We start from the raw sequence: 16,399 nt of genomic DNA, 5'->3' as shown, positions 1-16,399 counted from the left end.
ACCTTTGAATAGCTACACCAAAACACCCCCTTTGGTCACATTCTGCTACCCTGGCCATTCTCTGCATCCCTGATCCAGCCATTCTCCTGCAGTTCCTCTCCTGCACTTCAGCCTCATGCAAGTAGCCTGGAGCAGAGCTAGCAGGGGTAGAGGAGGTTGTCACCTACTTAAAAGAGAATGGAATAAGCAGACTTCAAAGGTTTAAATCTGAGCACAAGTCTTAAACCTTCTAGTTATCAGTCAGTAACAACCTGTTGCCATTAGCAGGGAGGAGTCAGTACCACTCCTGGTAAAATAAATCAGTTATACTGGAAATTAACTTAGGACCAGGTCTCCAGATGTGGCTTCAAGTTTGAAAGCCCCTGGGGCAGGGATCATGGCTCTTCTTGTGAGAACTCTTTGCTTCTGCTTGTGTGTTTCTGTTCCACAGGGACACAGAGGCAGGTGTTGAGATGGCATTTCTGGGCACTCGGGCTGGACTCATGAGGAGTGCCCTGTACGTGGGCTCTGAGAAGATTTCCAACAAGTAAGTCCCTAAACTGCATTAAGGGGTTTCCGTCAGTGTCTCTGAAGGGACAGCATGAAATTACCACCAGCCTTAGAAATGCTTTTGGGGTGATAGAATGGAAAGAAGCAACACCTTGACAGCATTAATGGTGATTCACAGAATCAAGGTAGGGGGCCTTTGTCTTCTTCTGGTCCTTTTGAGTTTTTCTTAAAATACTGTCCCAAAGTGCATTCAAAGTGCAAAGCCTTCAACAATTCCCTGACTTCAGTCAGCTGATGCAGAAAATGCCCCCAGTTACTACATATCCCCAGGATCATTGTGCAGTGCAAAGGCTCTGCACTCCAGTGCCCCAGCAACATTCCATCTTCGCTGTGTTTGACCTTTGTGCCTCAATTCCTCTTCCAGATTTGTGCTGTTCTGCCTGTCGCACTGCCCACATTGCAGCAGCATCCCAGTGCCTTGCAGTGAGGCGTTAAGTGATGTGACTGACATCTGTCACATCCCATTCACTCTCTTGTCCTCTCCCTCAAGGCACAAGTGTGTGTGCACTGAAGGGTTTTGACATGGGAAGGGTAGTTTGCATTCTGTTGCATTTTGCATACGCAGGCTGGTGCATGCTGCCGTAGGAAAGGACAGGTCACAGAGGCACACCAGCAGATAGAACAGAAAGGACCATGTAGGTGTTGGTCATTGGCTTCTTGGCAGCTGTTTCACTGTCCCCAAGTTCCCCAAACATGAGTCCTACACTCAAGCTCTGCTGTGCCTGAAAGGTGATACACTTCATGTGTTTGAAACAGTCTGAACAATTCAGAGTATTCAGTCTCTGACAGCAAGGGAGAAATGCTGTGTGCTGCAGGAGGCTAATGTGATGATTCCCGATTCCCCACTGCTCATCAGGAACAGCATTCAATGCTTTAAACATTCACAGTCACCATACTGCAGAGACAGACCCCCACATATCCCACAGGAGGAGCTTCTGGAATCCCCTGAAAGGAAGGAATCGTAAATGAGGAATTATCATTACATCAAAATATGCAGCAAAACAAGAGCCTGAAAACAAAGGGTTTTGCCAGGCAAGCTGTATGAACCTCCAGGGAAGCAAATTACCTGATTTTTCAGGAGGTCTCTCCCGAGTACCCACTGCCTGTCTTGCCATGCTCCCAGGACACATCTTCTTCGCTCAAGCACTTCAGTTCCTGCCTCTCTAGTAATCACAGAATCATAGAATTTGTTAAGGGGTTGGAATGGACCTTAAAGATCATCTGTTCCCAACCCACTCTGCCATGGGGAGGGACACCTCCCACTACACTAAGTTGCTTAAGGCCTTATGTAACCTGGTCTTGAACACTGCCAGGGTTGGGGCACCCACAACTTCCTTCAGCAACCTGTGCCAGTGCCTCACCAGCCTCCCAGTAAAAGATTTCTTCCCAGTATCTTACCTAAATTTCCCTTCTTTCAATCTGTACCCATTTGTCCTTGCCCGTCTCTACAGTTCCTAACAGAGTCCCTGTCCAGCTTCCCAGTAGCGCCCCTTCAGATACTGGAAGGTTTCTCTGAGGTCTCTGCTCTGAGCATCTCCTGAGGAGATGACGATTTACACACAGTTGCATAACCTTATTTTTGGGGTGGATGATCCGTTTTTGTAGGAGACTGCCTAATCCCCTTTCCTCACCTGCTCCCCATCCCCTGCACTATCTAATGGCCACAAGCCAGTCGCACCCGTGCTTCCCTCGCCCGCCTCGCACTCCGGCGCTGATCCCGCTGCTCGCAGGGTGTCACTCCCGGTAACCCCTTCCATGCTGCCCGGTATCCCCTCCGTGCCGCCCTGCCCTGCCCTGCCCTGCCCTGCCCTGCCCTCAGAGCTCGCGGGACGCTCCGCCCACCCAGGGCTGCCGCGGGCCTGGGCCGGGCCAACAGCGGCACCTGGCGGCGGCCGCCCCTCAGGAGCGAGCGGGAGCCCGGCCCTGCCCCGAGGGGACACCGCCGGACGCGGGGACACCGCCCGTCCTCGCCCATGGAAAAGCCCCAGGCGATGAGATGCGGACGGTGCGCCCAGCCGCAGGTTGTCCCCCTGCGTTGCACCGAGGAGGGCTGCCGCTCCACCACACCGTGTTACAACACAACGTGTTATCTACCGGCAGGAAATTCCTGACGCAGAAGGACAAGGAAAGCATCTTCACCATGGACCACTTCCCTCTGTGGTACCGCAGGGCGGCCGAGCATCCCCCCGGCAGCTTCATCTACAGCATTGTCTCAGAAGACGATTCAGGTAACCCCAGCCTGAACACAGAGCAGACAGAGGGAAAGAGGGAAAAAAAGCTTTCCACACCTCGCATCCCACAATGTGCCCATCCCGATCCCTTTATCACTGCTTCCCGCCTAGTGGGAAGTACTGAGACCTGCCCTCTTGGTGTTACCTTTGCACTAGTGAGGGGCAGAGGGCTCATGACCAAGATACTGATCACAGCTGAAAGATGAAGCTGCAAGGTGTGGAGAAGGCAGTCAGGAATGAGTAATGCAGCGCTACAGTGGAGGAGAAGAAACGGAAATGGAAACGGAAATGGAAATGGAAATGGAAATGCAGGGCTTGGTAGATCGAAAGGTTTAGGGAAACAGGAGCTGGGGGAACACAAGGTATTTGTGGGGCAGGAATACACATGAAACATGAGAAGGGAACAAGAAAAGTATTGCAGAAGGAATGAGACACATAGGTGTGGCCAGGCTGGGGAAGGAACAACATCAGCCCTGCTGGCACTGGTGAGGGACCAGCAAACAGTCAGGAAGTCTAAGTTCAGAGGGTGTCAATTTTTCCATCACCACTTTCCATGACAGGAAAGCTAGAATGTGGCATCCCTTGCTCAGCAAAGAAGTTCAAACAGCAGAGAAAAGCAAAGAGTGACTTTTCAATATCTTTTGTTTAGGGTGTTGGTTCCTGTGAGTTTGCAGGGCCAGCCAGGACCTTCCCAAAGGCTGGAAGAGAGCAGAAGGGCCTAAAAACAAACAAGTAAAACAAAATATTCATGTGAGACTCCTCCGCAGAAGGCAGAAATCCCCTCTGTGCTCCTCCCTGGCCCATAGCCCTCCATCTCTGTCACAGAGCTCGGCACTGTAGCTGTTAAAGCTTTTTGTGGCACAGTGGTAGGAGTCTGGTGGGTGGGAAAGCAAGTAGCAAAGACAAGAAAACCATCCTGGGAGGCAAGAGATGAACCAAGATGTAAAGGGAAAGGAATGGAAAGAGAAAATACTCGAAACCTACAAAAGCGTCTCTCTCCCCAACACCCTTACATCTTACTTAAAAGGCAAGTGTGGAGAGAGGAGGAGAGATGGCAGGAGGGACCTTTTACACCCCTGCAAGCCATGGCATCTGCTCTTTGGAATAGAGAATGGGGTTGGAAAACCAGGCACTGACACTCTGTGGGACTTCCTAAGACAGCCATTGCCCAGGCCACAGTAGTCACTGCTGGCTAAACATAGGGGTTGTGGCTTGCTGTAGCTTTCTTTAAAGTCACAGCTGTTTTTGGATAAAGACAGAAGACAAGTAGTTGGTGCTGTTCTTTGTTTTACATGGCCATGGGTCAAAAGCTTCAAACAAGTCCAGAACCCTACTCACCTGGAAACCCTGCAGGCACCTTGTAAGAAGCAGCACTTGGCCCTGAAGACCTTGTGCCCTAAACTGTAAGGGAGATTATTAGTCCTTAGGGATGAGCAGCTGGGCTCAGAGAGACTGTGATCCATGGGATCATGCAATATGCCTGGAAACGGTCAGGAAATAATAGCCAGTGCTTCTGAAATAGTGGTTCACTGTAAAGCAGACTCCAGGCCCTTCCATATCATCTGATGAAGCAGGGCTGCCCCACATTTTAGCCAAAATAGGCCACCCAGTTTCTTATTAAATTCTATCAGAAGCTGAAGTCTCCTTTTCATGTTTTCCACAAGTCCCCTGCTGTGACAGGAGGTTTTCATGGCAGATGGACTTCTAATCATCTAAGAAGGAAAACCCCCAAGAGCTCTCTGTTGGGGAGGAAATGACTGCATGTCATCAGAATCATTGATGCACAGCACCTCCTTCTAGTGTCCAGAAATAAAAGGGCAACAGGGAAGCCTCTGCATGTCAAGTAGAACTGTTCTTGCAAGCCAGATTTTTCATGTGATGGGTGGCATTTTTTTTCTAGAGACCCTAAGTGTATTTTGCCTCTTTGTCCCATTCTAGAACAAGAAATTAGAGGTTCACCATAAAGGCAGAATCACGCTCAAGGCATGTGAGCTGAGTATTTATTTCATAAAGGTTTTACTGCTTTTGACACACTTGAACAGGTTAATCTGGCTTCAATCAAAAAAGAAAAACAAAATAGTGAGAGCCTGCAGGCTAAACTGGTAGGCATTGAATTATGCTCTGGACACACCTAGAATGATGAAGGCAGACATGGAAAGCTGTAACAAATGCTGGACTTGTGGGGAAGGAAAGAATCCCTGACCCATCTGGATTTCCACAGAGCATGTGAGGAGGGAACCAGATGCAGACTACATAGATCAGACTGGCCTTCAAACTGTCCCCCGGCAGTTCCCAAATGAGTGCTTCAGCTGAAGCTAATCTAATCACTTTTTAAAAAATTACAGAAATGGAATCTGCCACATGGACAATTGCAGGCTGAAACAACTGCAATGACAAAGAGAGATGGGGTTCAGTTGCTTGAGCCTATCCAGCCATATGGTTTTAGATTTTAAATGTCCCATGGGAGCTCAGAGGTCTGCACAGGGCTGGCACATGTGTCACAGGACCTACAGGATGCTTAAAGCAGCAGCTTAAGGATAATTGGGAGACTCTGGATAAGAGTTCAGGCAACAAAGTCCCAGAAGAGTTTGTTTCTGAAATGGAGTGCACTTTGGAAGCACCTGGAAGTTCTGTGTCTGCAGTTTGTAGTGCTGCCCTGGCTTGGGTAAAAGTTAGACATAAACCTGGCCTTTGCTGTGCAGATGTTATCAGAATTGCCTGTCCTGCTTCTCCTCTGTTCACAGAGTTTAGATGGTGCATTGAGCAGAACAGCTCTCTGGCGTAAGAGAAGCTCTACATGCCCAAAATAGAGGAGGCCAAAGCTTTATATTTTATCCGAGAATCATGGAATGTTTTGGGCTGAAAGGGACCTTAAAGGTCACTTAGTTCCACACCCCTTACCATGGGCAGGGATGTCTTCCATGAGATCAGGTTGCTCTCCCCCCCTGCCCCCCTGTGACACCTTGGATGCTTCCTTTATGCTGAGGATATCATGAGCCATAGAGAAGATAAAAATAAAATCTACTCATAGCCCATTAGGTTGTTTTTGTGTCTTGAAAGACGCAGCCCTCAAAATTCTGGGATGTTTCAGAGTTGAGGCATATGTACATGCTGTCCTGAATGGGATAATGTATGGGCAAGCTGCTCCTGCTACATTTTTATTCCTCTCTGGGGGTAAGCTAACCAAACCTGCTGTATTTGTGTCTTGACAGAGGGGGGTGGCCTGCCAAAAGTGGTGACAGTGAGCACGGCTGTGTCTGTGTCTGTGGACGGGAAGATGGGAATTGCTGCAGGTAGGACATTCTGGTTTCTCTTTTTATCTTGAATGAAATGGCTGCATCTTGCCTTGAGTGTGGGAGCTGAGAGCTGTTAGCTTGTCATTCAAGGAAAATGACAGGATCCACAATAGCTTGTGGTATTGAGAACTAGGCTAAACAGAGAATAATGGAACAGGTACTGAATGGCTGATAGGCTTCTGAAAGAGAAATGGGCTGTTTGAATGGAAGTTTCCCATCTCCAGTACTGGTGAATTTATGTATTGAGACTTTCTCTGGAGTAAGTTTAAAATTTTGCAGGAAACACTTTTGGCTTTGGAACAGCATCATGTGTGTGCATCTCCATTGTTGTCTCAAATGAAAAATAACTTAGGCTGGTGAAATGGGCATGTTGCTAGAGCTCCAGCTCACACCTATAGGTTGCCAGACTTATTGTTGTATCTGAGCTTTAAACTCCTTTTGGCAGACCTTCACTAGACTGTATCTTCTTTTGGAAAATTCATGCAGCACATTATTATATATTTCCAAAAGCTTTTCTCAAAGCTTTTGAAAATTTACTGTTTTCTGTACTAATGTACTTCCTTTATGGAAGTACACTGAGCTCAGAAGCGAAACAGAGCAGCCATTTAACAAAAGAAACCAGCATTATCAGTAACCCTGGCACCATATCCAACTTAACCACTCAGAATATGAATACTGGGCTAAGAGAAAATGTAGCTCCATGGAAATTATTTTAGACCTGGAAAGAGTGACTAAAGGAAGAGACTAATGGAACAGGCAATGGAGTAATTATATGCTGTGATGCAAAGCTTCTTGGCAAAGAATGGTTAGTGCTAATGGAGCCTTGCATGGTGGACGGAATGGCAGCTAGAATGGGCAGCAAAGAACAACTTTGGTATAGGAGCACCCTGTAGAGAGAAGGCCATACAGCTGATACCTTCAGATCACAGAGTCTGTCATTGCATTTGCTTAGGCTGGGTAGGAAACAGGGAATGTTCTTGAATACTGCTAGTCAGTAAAAGTATAGCAATTTAACTTCATCTGATGAAGCATTCCTTAATTTCCAGGATTTCAGTAAGTTCTAGCAGACAATGATATTCTTTAATTATCACCTGGGCATTGAGAAAGTATTGATAAGCTAGAGGAAGTGTATAAAATAGAACATTTCACTCTTATGCCCAAAGCAAGAAAATTAGTATGACGTTTGCCCAAAAACACCTGTGAACAGAGATGGTTTCAGCAAAGTTCACATTAATGGGTGCTTGGATGACAGAACCTGCTCCCAAAACTGATACCAACTGACACTGTTATACCCAGCAGAAGATGAAAGAACATTGAAACTGCACCAAGGGCCTCTGTATGGCACTGAAACGTTTTTCTAAGCATTAATTTGAGAGAAGAACATTTTTTAAAAACAAAGTTTGTTTATGTGATCTTTTTCCTTCCCTTTCCTGACCTGTGGATTAGAGCAGAGGCACACAGGCAGTTTCATCTGTGTTGTGGTTCAAGCCCAGCTGAAAATTAAGCATCACACAGCCTCTCACTCAACCTCCCTCTCACCCTTCCATCCTGGTGAATTGGGTAGGAGAATCAAACTAAAACTTGAAGTTTGAGATAAAAACAGTTTAATAATTGAAAATTAAGTAAAATAGTATAATAATGGTAAATTATGATGATGAGGATGATAATGATGATGATAAAAATAATTAAAAGGGAAAAACGAGCAATGCAAGATGCAATTGCTCACTACTCACTGACCCATGCCAGACCTCCCTTCCCAAACACAGACTGGTCCCTCTTCTGGGTAACACCCCCCAGTTTCTACAGTGGGCAAGATGTTCTGTGGTGTAGAATGTCCCTTTGGTCAGTTCATGTCACCTGTCCAAGCTTTGGTCCCTCTCAGTTTCCTTTTTTACACCTCCTCACTGGCAAAGCATGAGACAAGGAAAAAAGCCCTTGACTTAGGATAAACACTTAGAAAAAAAACAAAACATTCTCATTATGAATTCAAAACACAGCACTCCAGCAGCCAGTGAGAAGAAATTAACTCTACCCTATCTGAAACCAGGACAATCTGGCACTCAGCATAAATACAAGGAAGGAAACTTCTCTGTGGAAGCACTGGAGCAAGAACAAGTGGCAGGAGGATTTGGCCCTGACAGAGCCATTTCTCTTCTGTCAGCAACACTTTCCACAGCCCCTGTGGAGATTTCCACCCACTCACTTATGCTGAATACTGTCTGTGTGGACATGCTGTGAAGGGGCAGGATCCTTTCCAGAGGGTGGGGTGAACAGCAGAGGATAAGGAAACAAATAATGTTAAAACAATAACAGTAAGGTGAAAAATCTGTCATTTTTGGAAATGATGCAGAACCAGTTTTCTCACTGGAAGCCATGGAAGTAGAGACACCGAAATGAATTTTCAATTGCTTTTGTTCCTTAAAGGTACCATGGTCCCTGTTCCTAGCAGGTGCGTTAGGTGCTCTGACCACAAGCATCTTCTGCTACTCTCACACATGGTGGGTGTTCTTCATTCCTGGTTTCTTATGCTTTGATGAAAACAGCCCATCTCTGATCCATGGGCTAAATGACAGCATCAGGGCAAACACTCTCACCCAGAGGGTCCAAAGTTCTTCATGTCCCCAGCTGCAGCTTCCACTGACTTCAGCAGGAGCACAAGGGTTTGCTGAGGTAGGTTCCATGTGCTGGCTTAGGTGTCAGTTTACACCATGTTTATGGGGGTTCAGGGAGAAAAAAAGTGCTCTATTAGCATTTGTTTCCAATAGTGACAAGGTTTAACATCTGAATCTTTCATAGTAGAAGTCATTTAAAAACAAGGGCAATAACTACTAGTCACATAACCAATTGAAATATTATTTTTTCTTGAGGATGTCAGCTTAGAGAGTAAGGATGTAGCTCTCACTTCATTTCCCCTCACAGTAATATAATTATCCTGAATGGCTAGATCCTGATTCTAGGGGACTGTGAGGGGCTGCAGCAGAAATGATGCTGGGTAGAGCTGCAACATCATCCAGGGTACAGGAGAGGGGTGAAGGAAGGGGAGGGAGTGTGGAGGTACACAAGAGGCAATCAGAGCAGAATGAGATGCAGATTGTTGTTATTGTTATTCTGATGGCGTCAGCCCTTCCTGGGACTGATACCATGGTAATTTAGTTATGATACTACCAGAAGTTTGATACCCAGCACTGGTTCCCAGAAAGCCAAATATCTGGGTAGACTTGTAGCTTCTGAACAAATACAGCCACAGTTCTATAAAAGGGGAACAACAGAGACTTTTTAAGTACCCCTATAAAAGAACCAGTGTTATGAACTGGCCTGTCATTCTGCCGCTGATCATTACTGTCACTTGTTTGACTTGATGGTGCTTGAGGGGGTTTGTAAGCACTTTGAAATGTTCACTATGCATGCAATGAAAAATTAAGCTTCAGGATTTACAGCCATGCTCATGGGGAGGGAGCACTCCCAGTGTACCCCCGTGGGGAGAATGCCAGTGACAGGGAGCATTGGGCCCCTTTTCTTCTGGCAGATGAATGGCAGTCCCCAGCCAGGGCAGAGAAAGGCAAACTGGTAAAATCAAATGTCCAGTAAGTTGACACAGACCTGGCTGCTGTCAGGGAGTGAGGGAGCAGTCTGATAGGATTAGAGTTGCAGTCTGGAGGGCTGAGAGAAGGGATGAAGGGGGAAGCACAAGGGCCTCTTTCCTCCCATTTCAGTCTGTGTTAGCTCAGTGAGAAATCCCAGAATGGCTTTGAGGGGGAATCCAAGCTGCTTTTCTTGCTCCAGGTGGAGAGGTGGCCAAATTCAGGAGGCAAAGGAAGTGTCCTTTGCCCTGCCCTATCCCCACCCCTTTTCATCCATCCCTCTCTTTCCCCCATGGGCCTGGAAGGAGTGCACAGGGGGATTGGGGTACACATGGATTTCTTGGAGGACATGGTGGAGAAGGCAGGGCCCACTTGTGTGAGCCGAGTTTGTGTGGTCTCATTGGTGGGAAACCACACAGGCAGCCCTGGCTTGTCTATACCTGTTTCTTGGAATGAATATTATCTACCTGCTATATTGTGCTTTGGCACTTCAAAGCACTATGCAAACATTAAGTAATGCCTGGGTGATTAATTATAATTAATTAGAAGGCAGCTATTCTCCTGGGATGTCAGTCCAGTACCTTTCACGCACACTAACTGTGTTGGAAATGAGAAATAAGGAATGGTGATGGCATTCTCCCCAAGCCATGTCCTGCCCCAGATAGCACTGTCATCTGCGCCCTCCCGTGAGTCAGTAGCCTGGGGCTTTCTGATCCTCAGGCTGCAAGGCACAAATCACATGGAGTTGCTGACAGAAGCTTTTAGTGATTTAAAGCCTCAGTGAAACCGCTGGAATCTGTGCAGGAGTTCAGCTGTCACTTTGGGCTGTGGATGACGTCTCTTTCATTGCCTGACCTTCTGGCTGTTCAACTTCTGGGGCTGTCAGCTGGCTGCCAGTCCCAATAGGGACAGGTAGGATTAGTATCCCTGCCATGGCTGTCATGTGGCAGGGATGGGAAACAGACAATGGGGCATGCACATGGTACCCAAGAAAAATAATCCAAATGGGTACTGGGGAGATGCAGGTTTATTTTGTACAACACTTCTCTGTTGATATTGGAAGCAACTGTTCTTACCAGCAGTTATTGGACCACAGTGAAATCGTTATCCCATGACACCAGCAATTCATGCAGATGCATTTGGGAAGAGCACTAGGCAAGCTCAAACCAGGGGCAGAAAAGAGAAATGTTAACTCTGTTTTAAAGACAGAGTTTTGGGACACTGAGTTATTTAGACCAGTATTTTCAGAAAAGCTCTGTACTCACAGCAGGAGCAGATTTTAAAAATATATTTTGATGATTTTTTTCCCCAAAAGAATTTTAAATCAATCAGTCTGAAAAGTTGATAATGGGGAGTAATATTGCCATTTTCCCTCTGGTTAAAATTTAGCCTCTGTCAGTCTGATGGAAGCTCTTCATTTGAAAAGCAATTCCTGGCCAACTTGATGTCTCTCCATCTCTTCCTTGATCTCCAATTTTGGTTACCTGCTGTCTGCTACCAGCAAGTAGGAACAGGAGGTGCAGGTGGCTTTTTCAGCAGGACTGTTGCTGTGGCATCTTTTCAAGCTAATCTGCACACAATTCTGTATTCCTGCAGTTTTGTTGCTTGGATCCAACCTTCTCTCTGGAAAGTGACAGTAACATCAGTAGAAGCTGTTAAAATGCATGGAAATAAGCTCTAATAGCATAAGCACCTTTTCCATGGAAATAACTGCATATAAAATAGAGAATTAAAATTATTTCACTAGGCTGGTTCAGAAAGCAGCATTAAAATACCCATATAAAATGTGAGGGTAGATGATATCTTGAATGTGTGCTGCAGTATTCAGAAGGAATGCTGTCCCTCTTTTTGTGCCAAAGGTTGTGCTGGAGTTTCCTCTGTGCAGAGACTTCTGTAAGCCTGAGGCATCACCAGGTGCCTCTATGGAAATCACGGTTCCCCCAGCATGCAGTGGTAGGGTGGATAAAAAGGAAGACAACTTGTTTTCAGCCCATCACCTGCTATGTCTGGTCTCTTCCTGATCCCAGCCCCTTCTGGCAATCCCCAAAGCCTGAGCAGTTTCTCACACATCCATTTGATCCAGCAAAATCAGAGACATCTGAACAGGCCATGCCCTGGAAATGAGTCATGGAAAGTGTTAGGGGTACTTGTAAGGCAGAAATGTTGCTGATGTTAATGCTACCAGCAGCTGTGCCTTCTCCACCTCTCAGGACATCTGTCTGGGAGCTGCTGTCAGTGGGTACACACTTGGCTGGCCTAAGGGTTGAGCCACTACTCCAGTGTCACAGTGTCCCCATGACATGTTAGTGTGCAAAAACCAGTGTCTCTTGCACTCTTCAGCTGCCTGCCTGCCACCCACTGCATTCTGCTTACACACTGAGCCTTGGGGGGTACCTGTAAGCATCCAGGCTGCTTTTTGGGGTGTTTCTGGGGCACACACAAACTGTTCCAGACAAAAGTGAGGTGGTTGCATTATTTTGCGCTGGCTCTGGTCTTACAAACTTTGTTTTTTGTCAAGGTTCGGCATCATTGATGGGGCCACGTGGCTCCCTTTTCAGAGTGTATTATCCTCCTGCCGAGTCAGTGAACAGGCAGAGAGAGAGCAACATCTGCCCGCAGAACTCCAGATAGTTGTCTCCATGCATAGACAGTAACTGGGAACAAGAGGGACAAATAAGTCTATTTTGACCTTAAAAGAGTGCTAAAAATAGTCATGTGAGGCATCTTTCATAGCATTCTGCTCACCCTGGCTAGACCTTAACAATTTCTTTTTCTTCCATGGTGTTTGTGCTGTCTGCATAGGCTGTAAGATCTTCAGTACGGGGACCATGCCTCCCCTCCATGTGTGCAGACATTGTCTGTTGCCTTGGGATGAGGCTCTATCTGAGGAAAAACTGAAGACAATAGCCAATTCTGTAGAGTAAATATTTCTTTGTAGTCTCTGCTGAGTGCCTGACTTTGTACGCTGCACCACTTACCAGGGAAAAAGCTCTAAGGGAGTGAGCCCTGCCTTCCTCAGCCCATGCAGGCAGTGCTTCACTCAGCACAGACCCTGTGGGTAGGTTCCTGTGCCCAGGCCCTGCCCTCACCAGCCCTTTCAGGGAATTTTCTCAGTGGGACCCCAACAAGATTGCGAGCAATGAGTTTTCCCATTTGGGGTCTGGTAAGGTATCTGTGCCAGGATATCCTCAGCCCTGGAGCCTGTTCCAGGCTGGAGCTCCAGCCCAGGACCCCGTTCTTGCCTGTGCGTAGCAGAAATCTTCTTGCCCGAGGTTATCCATCACCACTGCCTCTACAGCTCCTCTGATTGCCATGGTTGTCACTCTTGAAGTGAAAAGAGCCCTTGACACTAACTCAGGAGAGACTTGCATATAGCTGGATTTTTTAGATTGGCACCCAGCGCCTTTGCCATGTTGCCTTTGCTTGCAAATTATTTGATATAATTTTAATTCTAAGCCGAATTAGAGCAGTGCACAGGTTACCATAGCAACCATTACCTTGTGCCTTTTGGTCTGACTCATTGCAGACAATTACTCTTGCGCTCCAGGATTCACAGATGTGATAGGAGAAGAATCATGTGCTGGGTTTTCAACTTTTTTTGCTTTTAATTTTCTTCCCAGCCTCTCTTCCATTAACTCCTGCCTACCTAGCATCAGCAGGGCCCTGTATCCCCGCCCTGTATCCCCGCCCAGGGGTGCTCATGGGAGTGCATTGGATGCAAAGATAAACGATATGTGAGGTGATTTGTGCATGCATGTCTGTATCTGCATACATCAACAGCTTTTTCTGCAGTGTGTTGTGAGACCCCTGGGCTCCCTGTATGCACATCTCACTGGGGACATGCACAGACACTCAGAACCACAGAGCAATTTGCACTTTCTTCTGTCTGTGGTGTTTCCCAGATAGGTATAGGATTGATCCCTATGACCATGGAGTTTTACATGGTGTGCAGGGGCTGCCAATAAGTACTGGGTGTTTAGGAGGACTGACAAAGTGCCAGGGTCATGAATGGTGCACAACCTACCATTTGAAGCTGTGTGAAGATCCACAGGCTGCCAAACAATTGGCACTGACATCCCTGACACCACCTGAATATCTGTGTGAATGCAAGGCCAGTTCATTATCCTGCTCACACCTATCCCCCCAGTGCCCCATATCCTTTATGCAAAGTGCATGGGGTAAAGTGCTGTTGTCTGTAGCCTTAGCATGGGGTATAACTGACATCTTGAGCTGTATTAGCACCTACAGTTCATCAGAGGAGCAAAGCCATGTTAGAAGATGTTGAAAAGAATCACGTGAGCAGTCTGTAGATGTGAGGATGAAGGTGGTAAATGTCACAGCAGAGGAGGTTAAAGGAAGTGTATGATGGTTTAGCTTAAATTCAGCCAAGGCAGAAGGAGACGAGTTTTGCAGGGTGAGAACCACAGAAACTTAGCAGATCTGAGTACAGCTCCAGCCTCCTCCTAAGATACATTTTTATAGCCACTAAACTCATCCTGAATTCTTTTTCTTCTGCCCTACCTATCACCTAAGGCACAAATTTTTGTAATGGGATTCTGGCTGCCATCCCTTTCCCTTCACAAGACCTTTTTCTTCTCTTCCTTTCTCTCACTGGGACACAGAAACCCCACTCACAGGATCACAGATAATTCTGGTTAGATGGCACCTCTACACTCTGCTGCCCAGTGTGTGGAGGGTGTTCTGCTGCTTACTCATGGCACTGCTTGCACAGGTGGCAGTGCAAAATCTGAAGTGTGGGGAGGGACAGATGAGCTTTTGGGGACAGTGTGAAGCCCCCATTAATGTGAGGATCCTGATTCTCTTGCTCTCCATCTGTCTGTGATGACAAGCAGCTGCTTAAGCTGGCTCTGCAGAGAGACTATGTGGAATAGAAAAAAGGCAGATAGCAAAGAAGGCTGACTTGCCCAGCCCTGCCCAGCCCTGCCCTCCCTTAGAGGTCAGAATTGTAGGGATAAAGTGAGGACTGCTTACATATCAAGCTGAGCTAGACCTTTCAAAGGAGGTTAAAACAAGCAGCACCATATTCTTCAGCTATTTGGGGAATTAAAAAAAAAAAGAAGGAGTAGGGCCACTTCTGGTCAATAAGAGTGAAGTTGGGTTCAAGGAGTCTGTAGTCTGAGTGAAAACCAAAGAAGATTCAGTGACCAAGGTATTGATAAGGACAGAAATATCCTTGGGGAAAGAAACGAGTGCTGTGAATAAGCAGCTCAAGCTGATTAGTGCACTCACAGTGTTGGGCCTGGGTGCTTTCTGGCCCTGGGAGGGCTTTTTTCAACTCTGCACACAGTGGTAACACCATGCAGTCTGCAAAAGTGAAAATTTAGCAGTTAGGATTAAAGAAAGATGAGAAAGTTTGTCAGCCTCAGACTTTTAAGTATGATCTCTGCAATATTTGTAGCACTTTAGATGAGAACTTCAAGGAAAGTATAATTATTACCAAGGAGTTAGGGGGAAAGGGGGTCAGGCAATATGAGTTTATCAGTGCTGGATAACACCAGTCTGAGCTAACATCTTTCTTTCAGATAGTTGTTTCTGTAGAAGGCAAAAGAAATTTCATAGGTCTCATCTCTGTATTTCAGTAAAATATTGAACGTGCCTCATAAGAAACAATTAGTTAGACTGGAGAAGATCAAGAGAGGCAGAAGAGTTGTAAGGGGCAGGGAGGGAGTTCAATCTGGGAAGACAGCAGCAGTAAGATCACCTATCAAAGTCTAGCAAAATATTATTTGTCACACTCTGCATGGTCACCCATGGGATTAGCCTTTGCTAATATTAACCTGAGACCCTGATTCAGATAGCTAGAGAGAGTGAGAGAGTATCCTGATGATTCAACACTAGAAGGCATTGCTAGTACAGGGAAGGACCAGGATATTGCAGAGGAAGCCTTATTTGACCTTGGCACGAGTACTAGAAACAGAATGAATTTCAGTAGTACGACAGACAAGGTCATATGCTTGACAGCTAATAATAGAAATCTTCTGTAGCTGGGAACTCTGAGAGATCTGGCAGAGGGCACAGCAAGCAGGACTGGAGGCAGTTCTTGTCTTTTGGGAACTATTGAGCCAGTTTTGCCAAGTCTCAGTGAGGATCCTCAGTTTGGATCATCAGTATAAACTGTATTGCACCCTGATGCCCACATTAAATTCAGGGAACCATTATCATCTGCCAAGACCTGTCCTGAGAACCTTGCTGAAAAAGACCTGGATATACTTAATTACTTTGGGTTTTGCAAAGTAAAGAACAGTGAGTAGAAAAAAACCCTGCTTACGATTACAAACCCTTAAAAAGCAGATGGGGTTGTGGGGGCTGGTGTGTTTTGTGACAGTTGAGTAGACCAGAGCAGGGAGAATCTGAGAAGCAGCTGGTCAGAGGCACTCATTGAAAAGTGGATGATCAGTCACAAGGAGACAAAAATAAGGAAGAAAGAATAACTGGGGAATCCAAGACATTTATGTCCAGTGAGAGATATGTGAAAAATAACCATCTGAGGCTGTGAGTGGATGAAAAAGTGGAAAATGCTACAAGGGGATCATCCTTTTAAATAAAGGGCTAGATTGTCTCATGCCAAGAATTGTATAAATCTGGAGGCTCGTGTTTAAAATGTACTGAATTTATACTGCTGTAAAGGTAGGATCAGAACCATTTACCCATAATCTGCCTTCCTCAAAATTGCTTGTTAGGGTTTTGTCCTAGTGTTTACATTTGCCTCCATCTTTAAAGC

General features: G+C 46.2%; 1 protein-coding gene across 1 annotated transcript in view; it reads left to right on the top strand.

Moving 5' to 3' along the window:
* Nucleotides 1-16,399, top strand: part of CACNA2D4 (calcium voltage-gated channel auxiliary subunit alpha2delta 4) — a 118,606-nt gene that overhangs the window by 49,273 nt on the left and 52,934 nt on the right. Inside the window, exons 25-27 of the mRNA XM_062491892.1 lie at nucleotides 431-526; nucleotides 2,650-2,777; nucleotides 5,993-6,073. Of these exons, the coding sequence (XP_062347876.1) occupies nucleotides 431-526; nucleotides 2,650-2,777; nucleotides 5,993-6,073 (305 nt within the window). The remainder of the gene's footprint in view (nucleotides 1-430; nucleotides 527-2,649; nucleotides 2,778-5,992; nucleotides 6,074-16,399) is intronic.

Source organism: Cinclus cinclus, chromosome 4, assembly GCF_963662255.1.
Source record: "Cinclus cinclus chromosome 4, bCinCin1.1, whole genome shotgun sequence".
In the NCBI taxonomy this organism is placed as follows: domain Eukaryota; kingdom Metazoa; phylum Chordata; class Aves; order Passeriformes; family Cinclidae; genus Cinclus; species Cinclus cinclus.
Note: the sequence above shows the minus strand (reverse complement) of the source record. Positions and strands in the feature narration are given on the sequence as shown.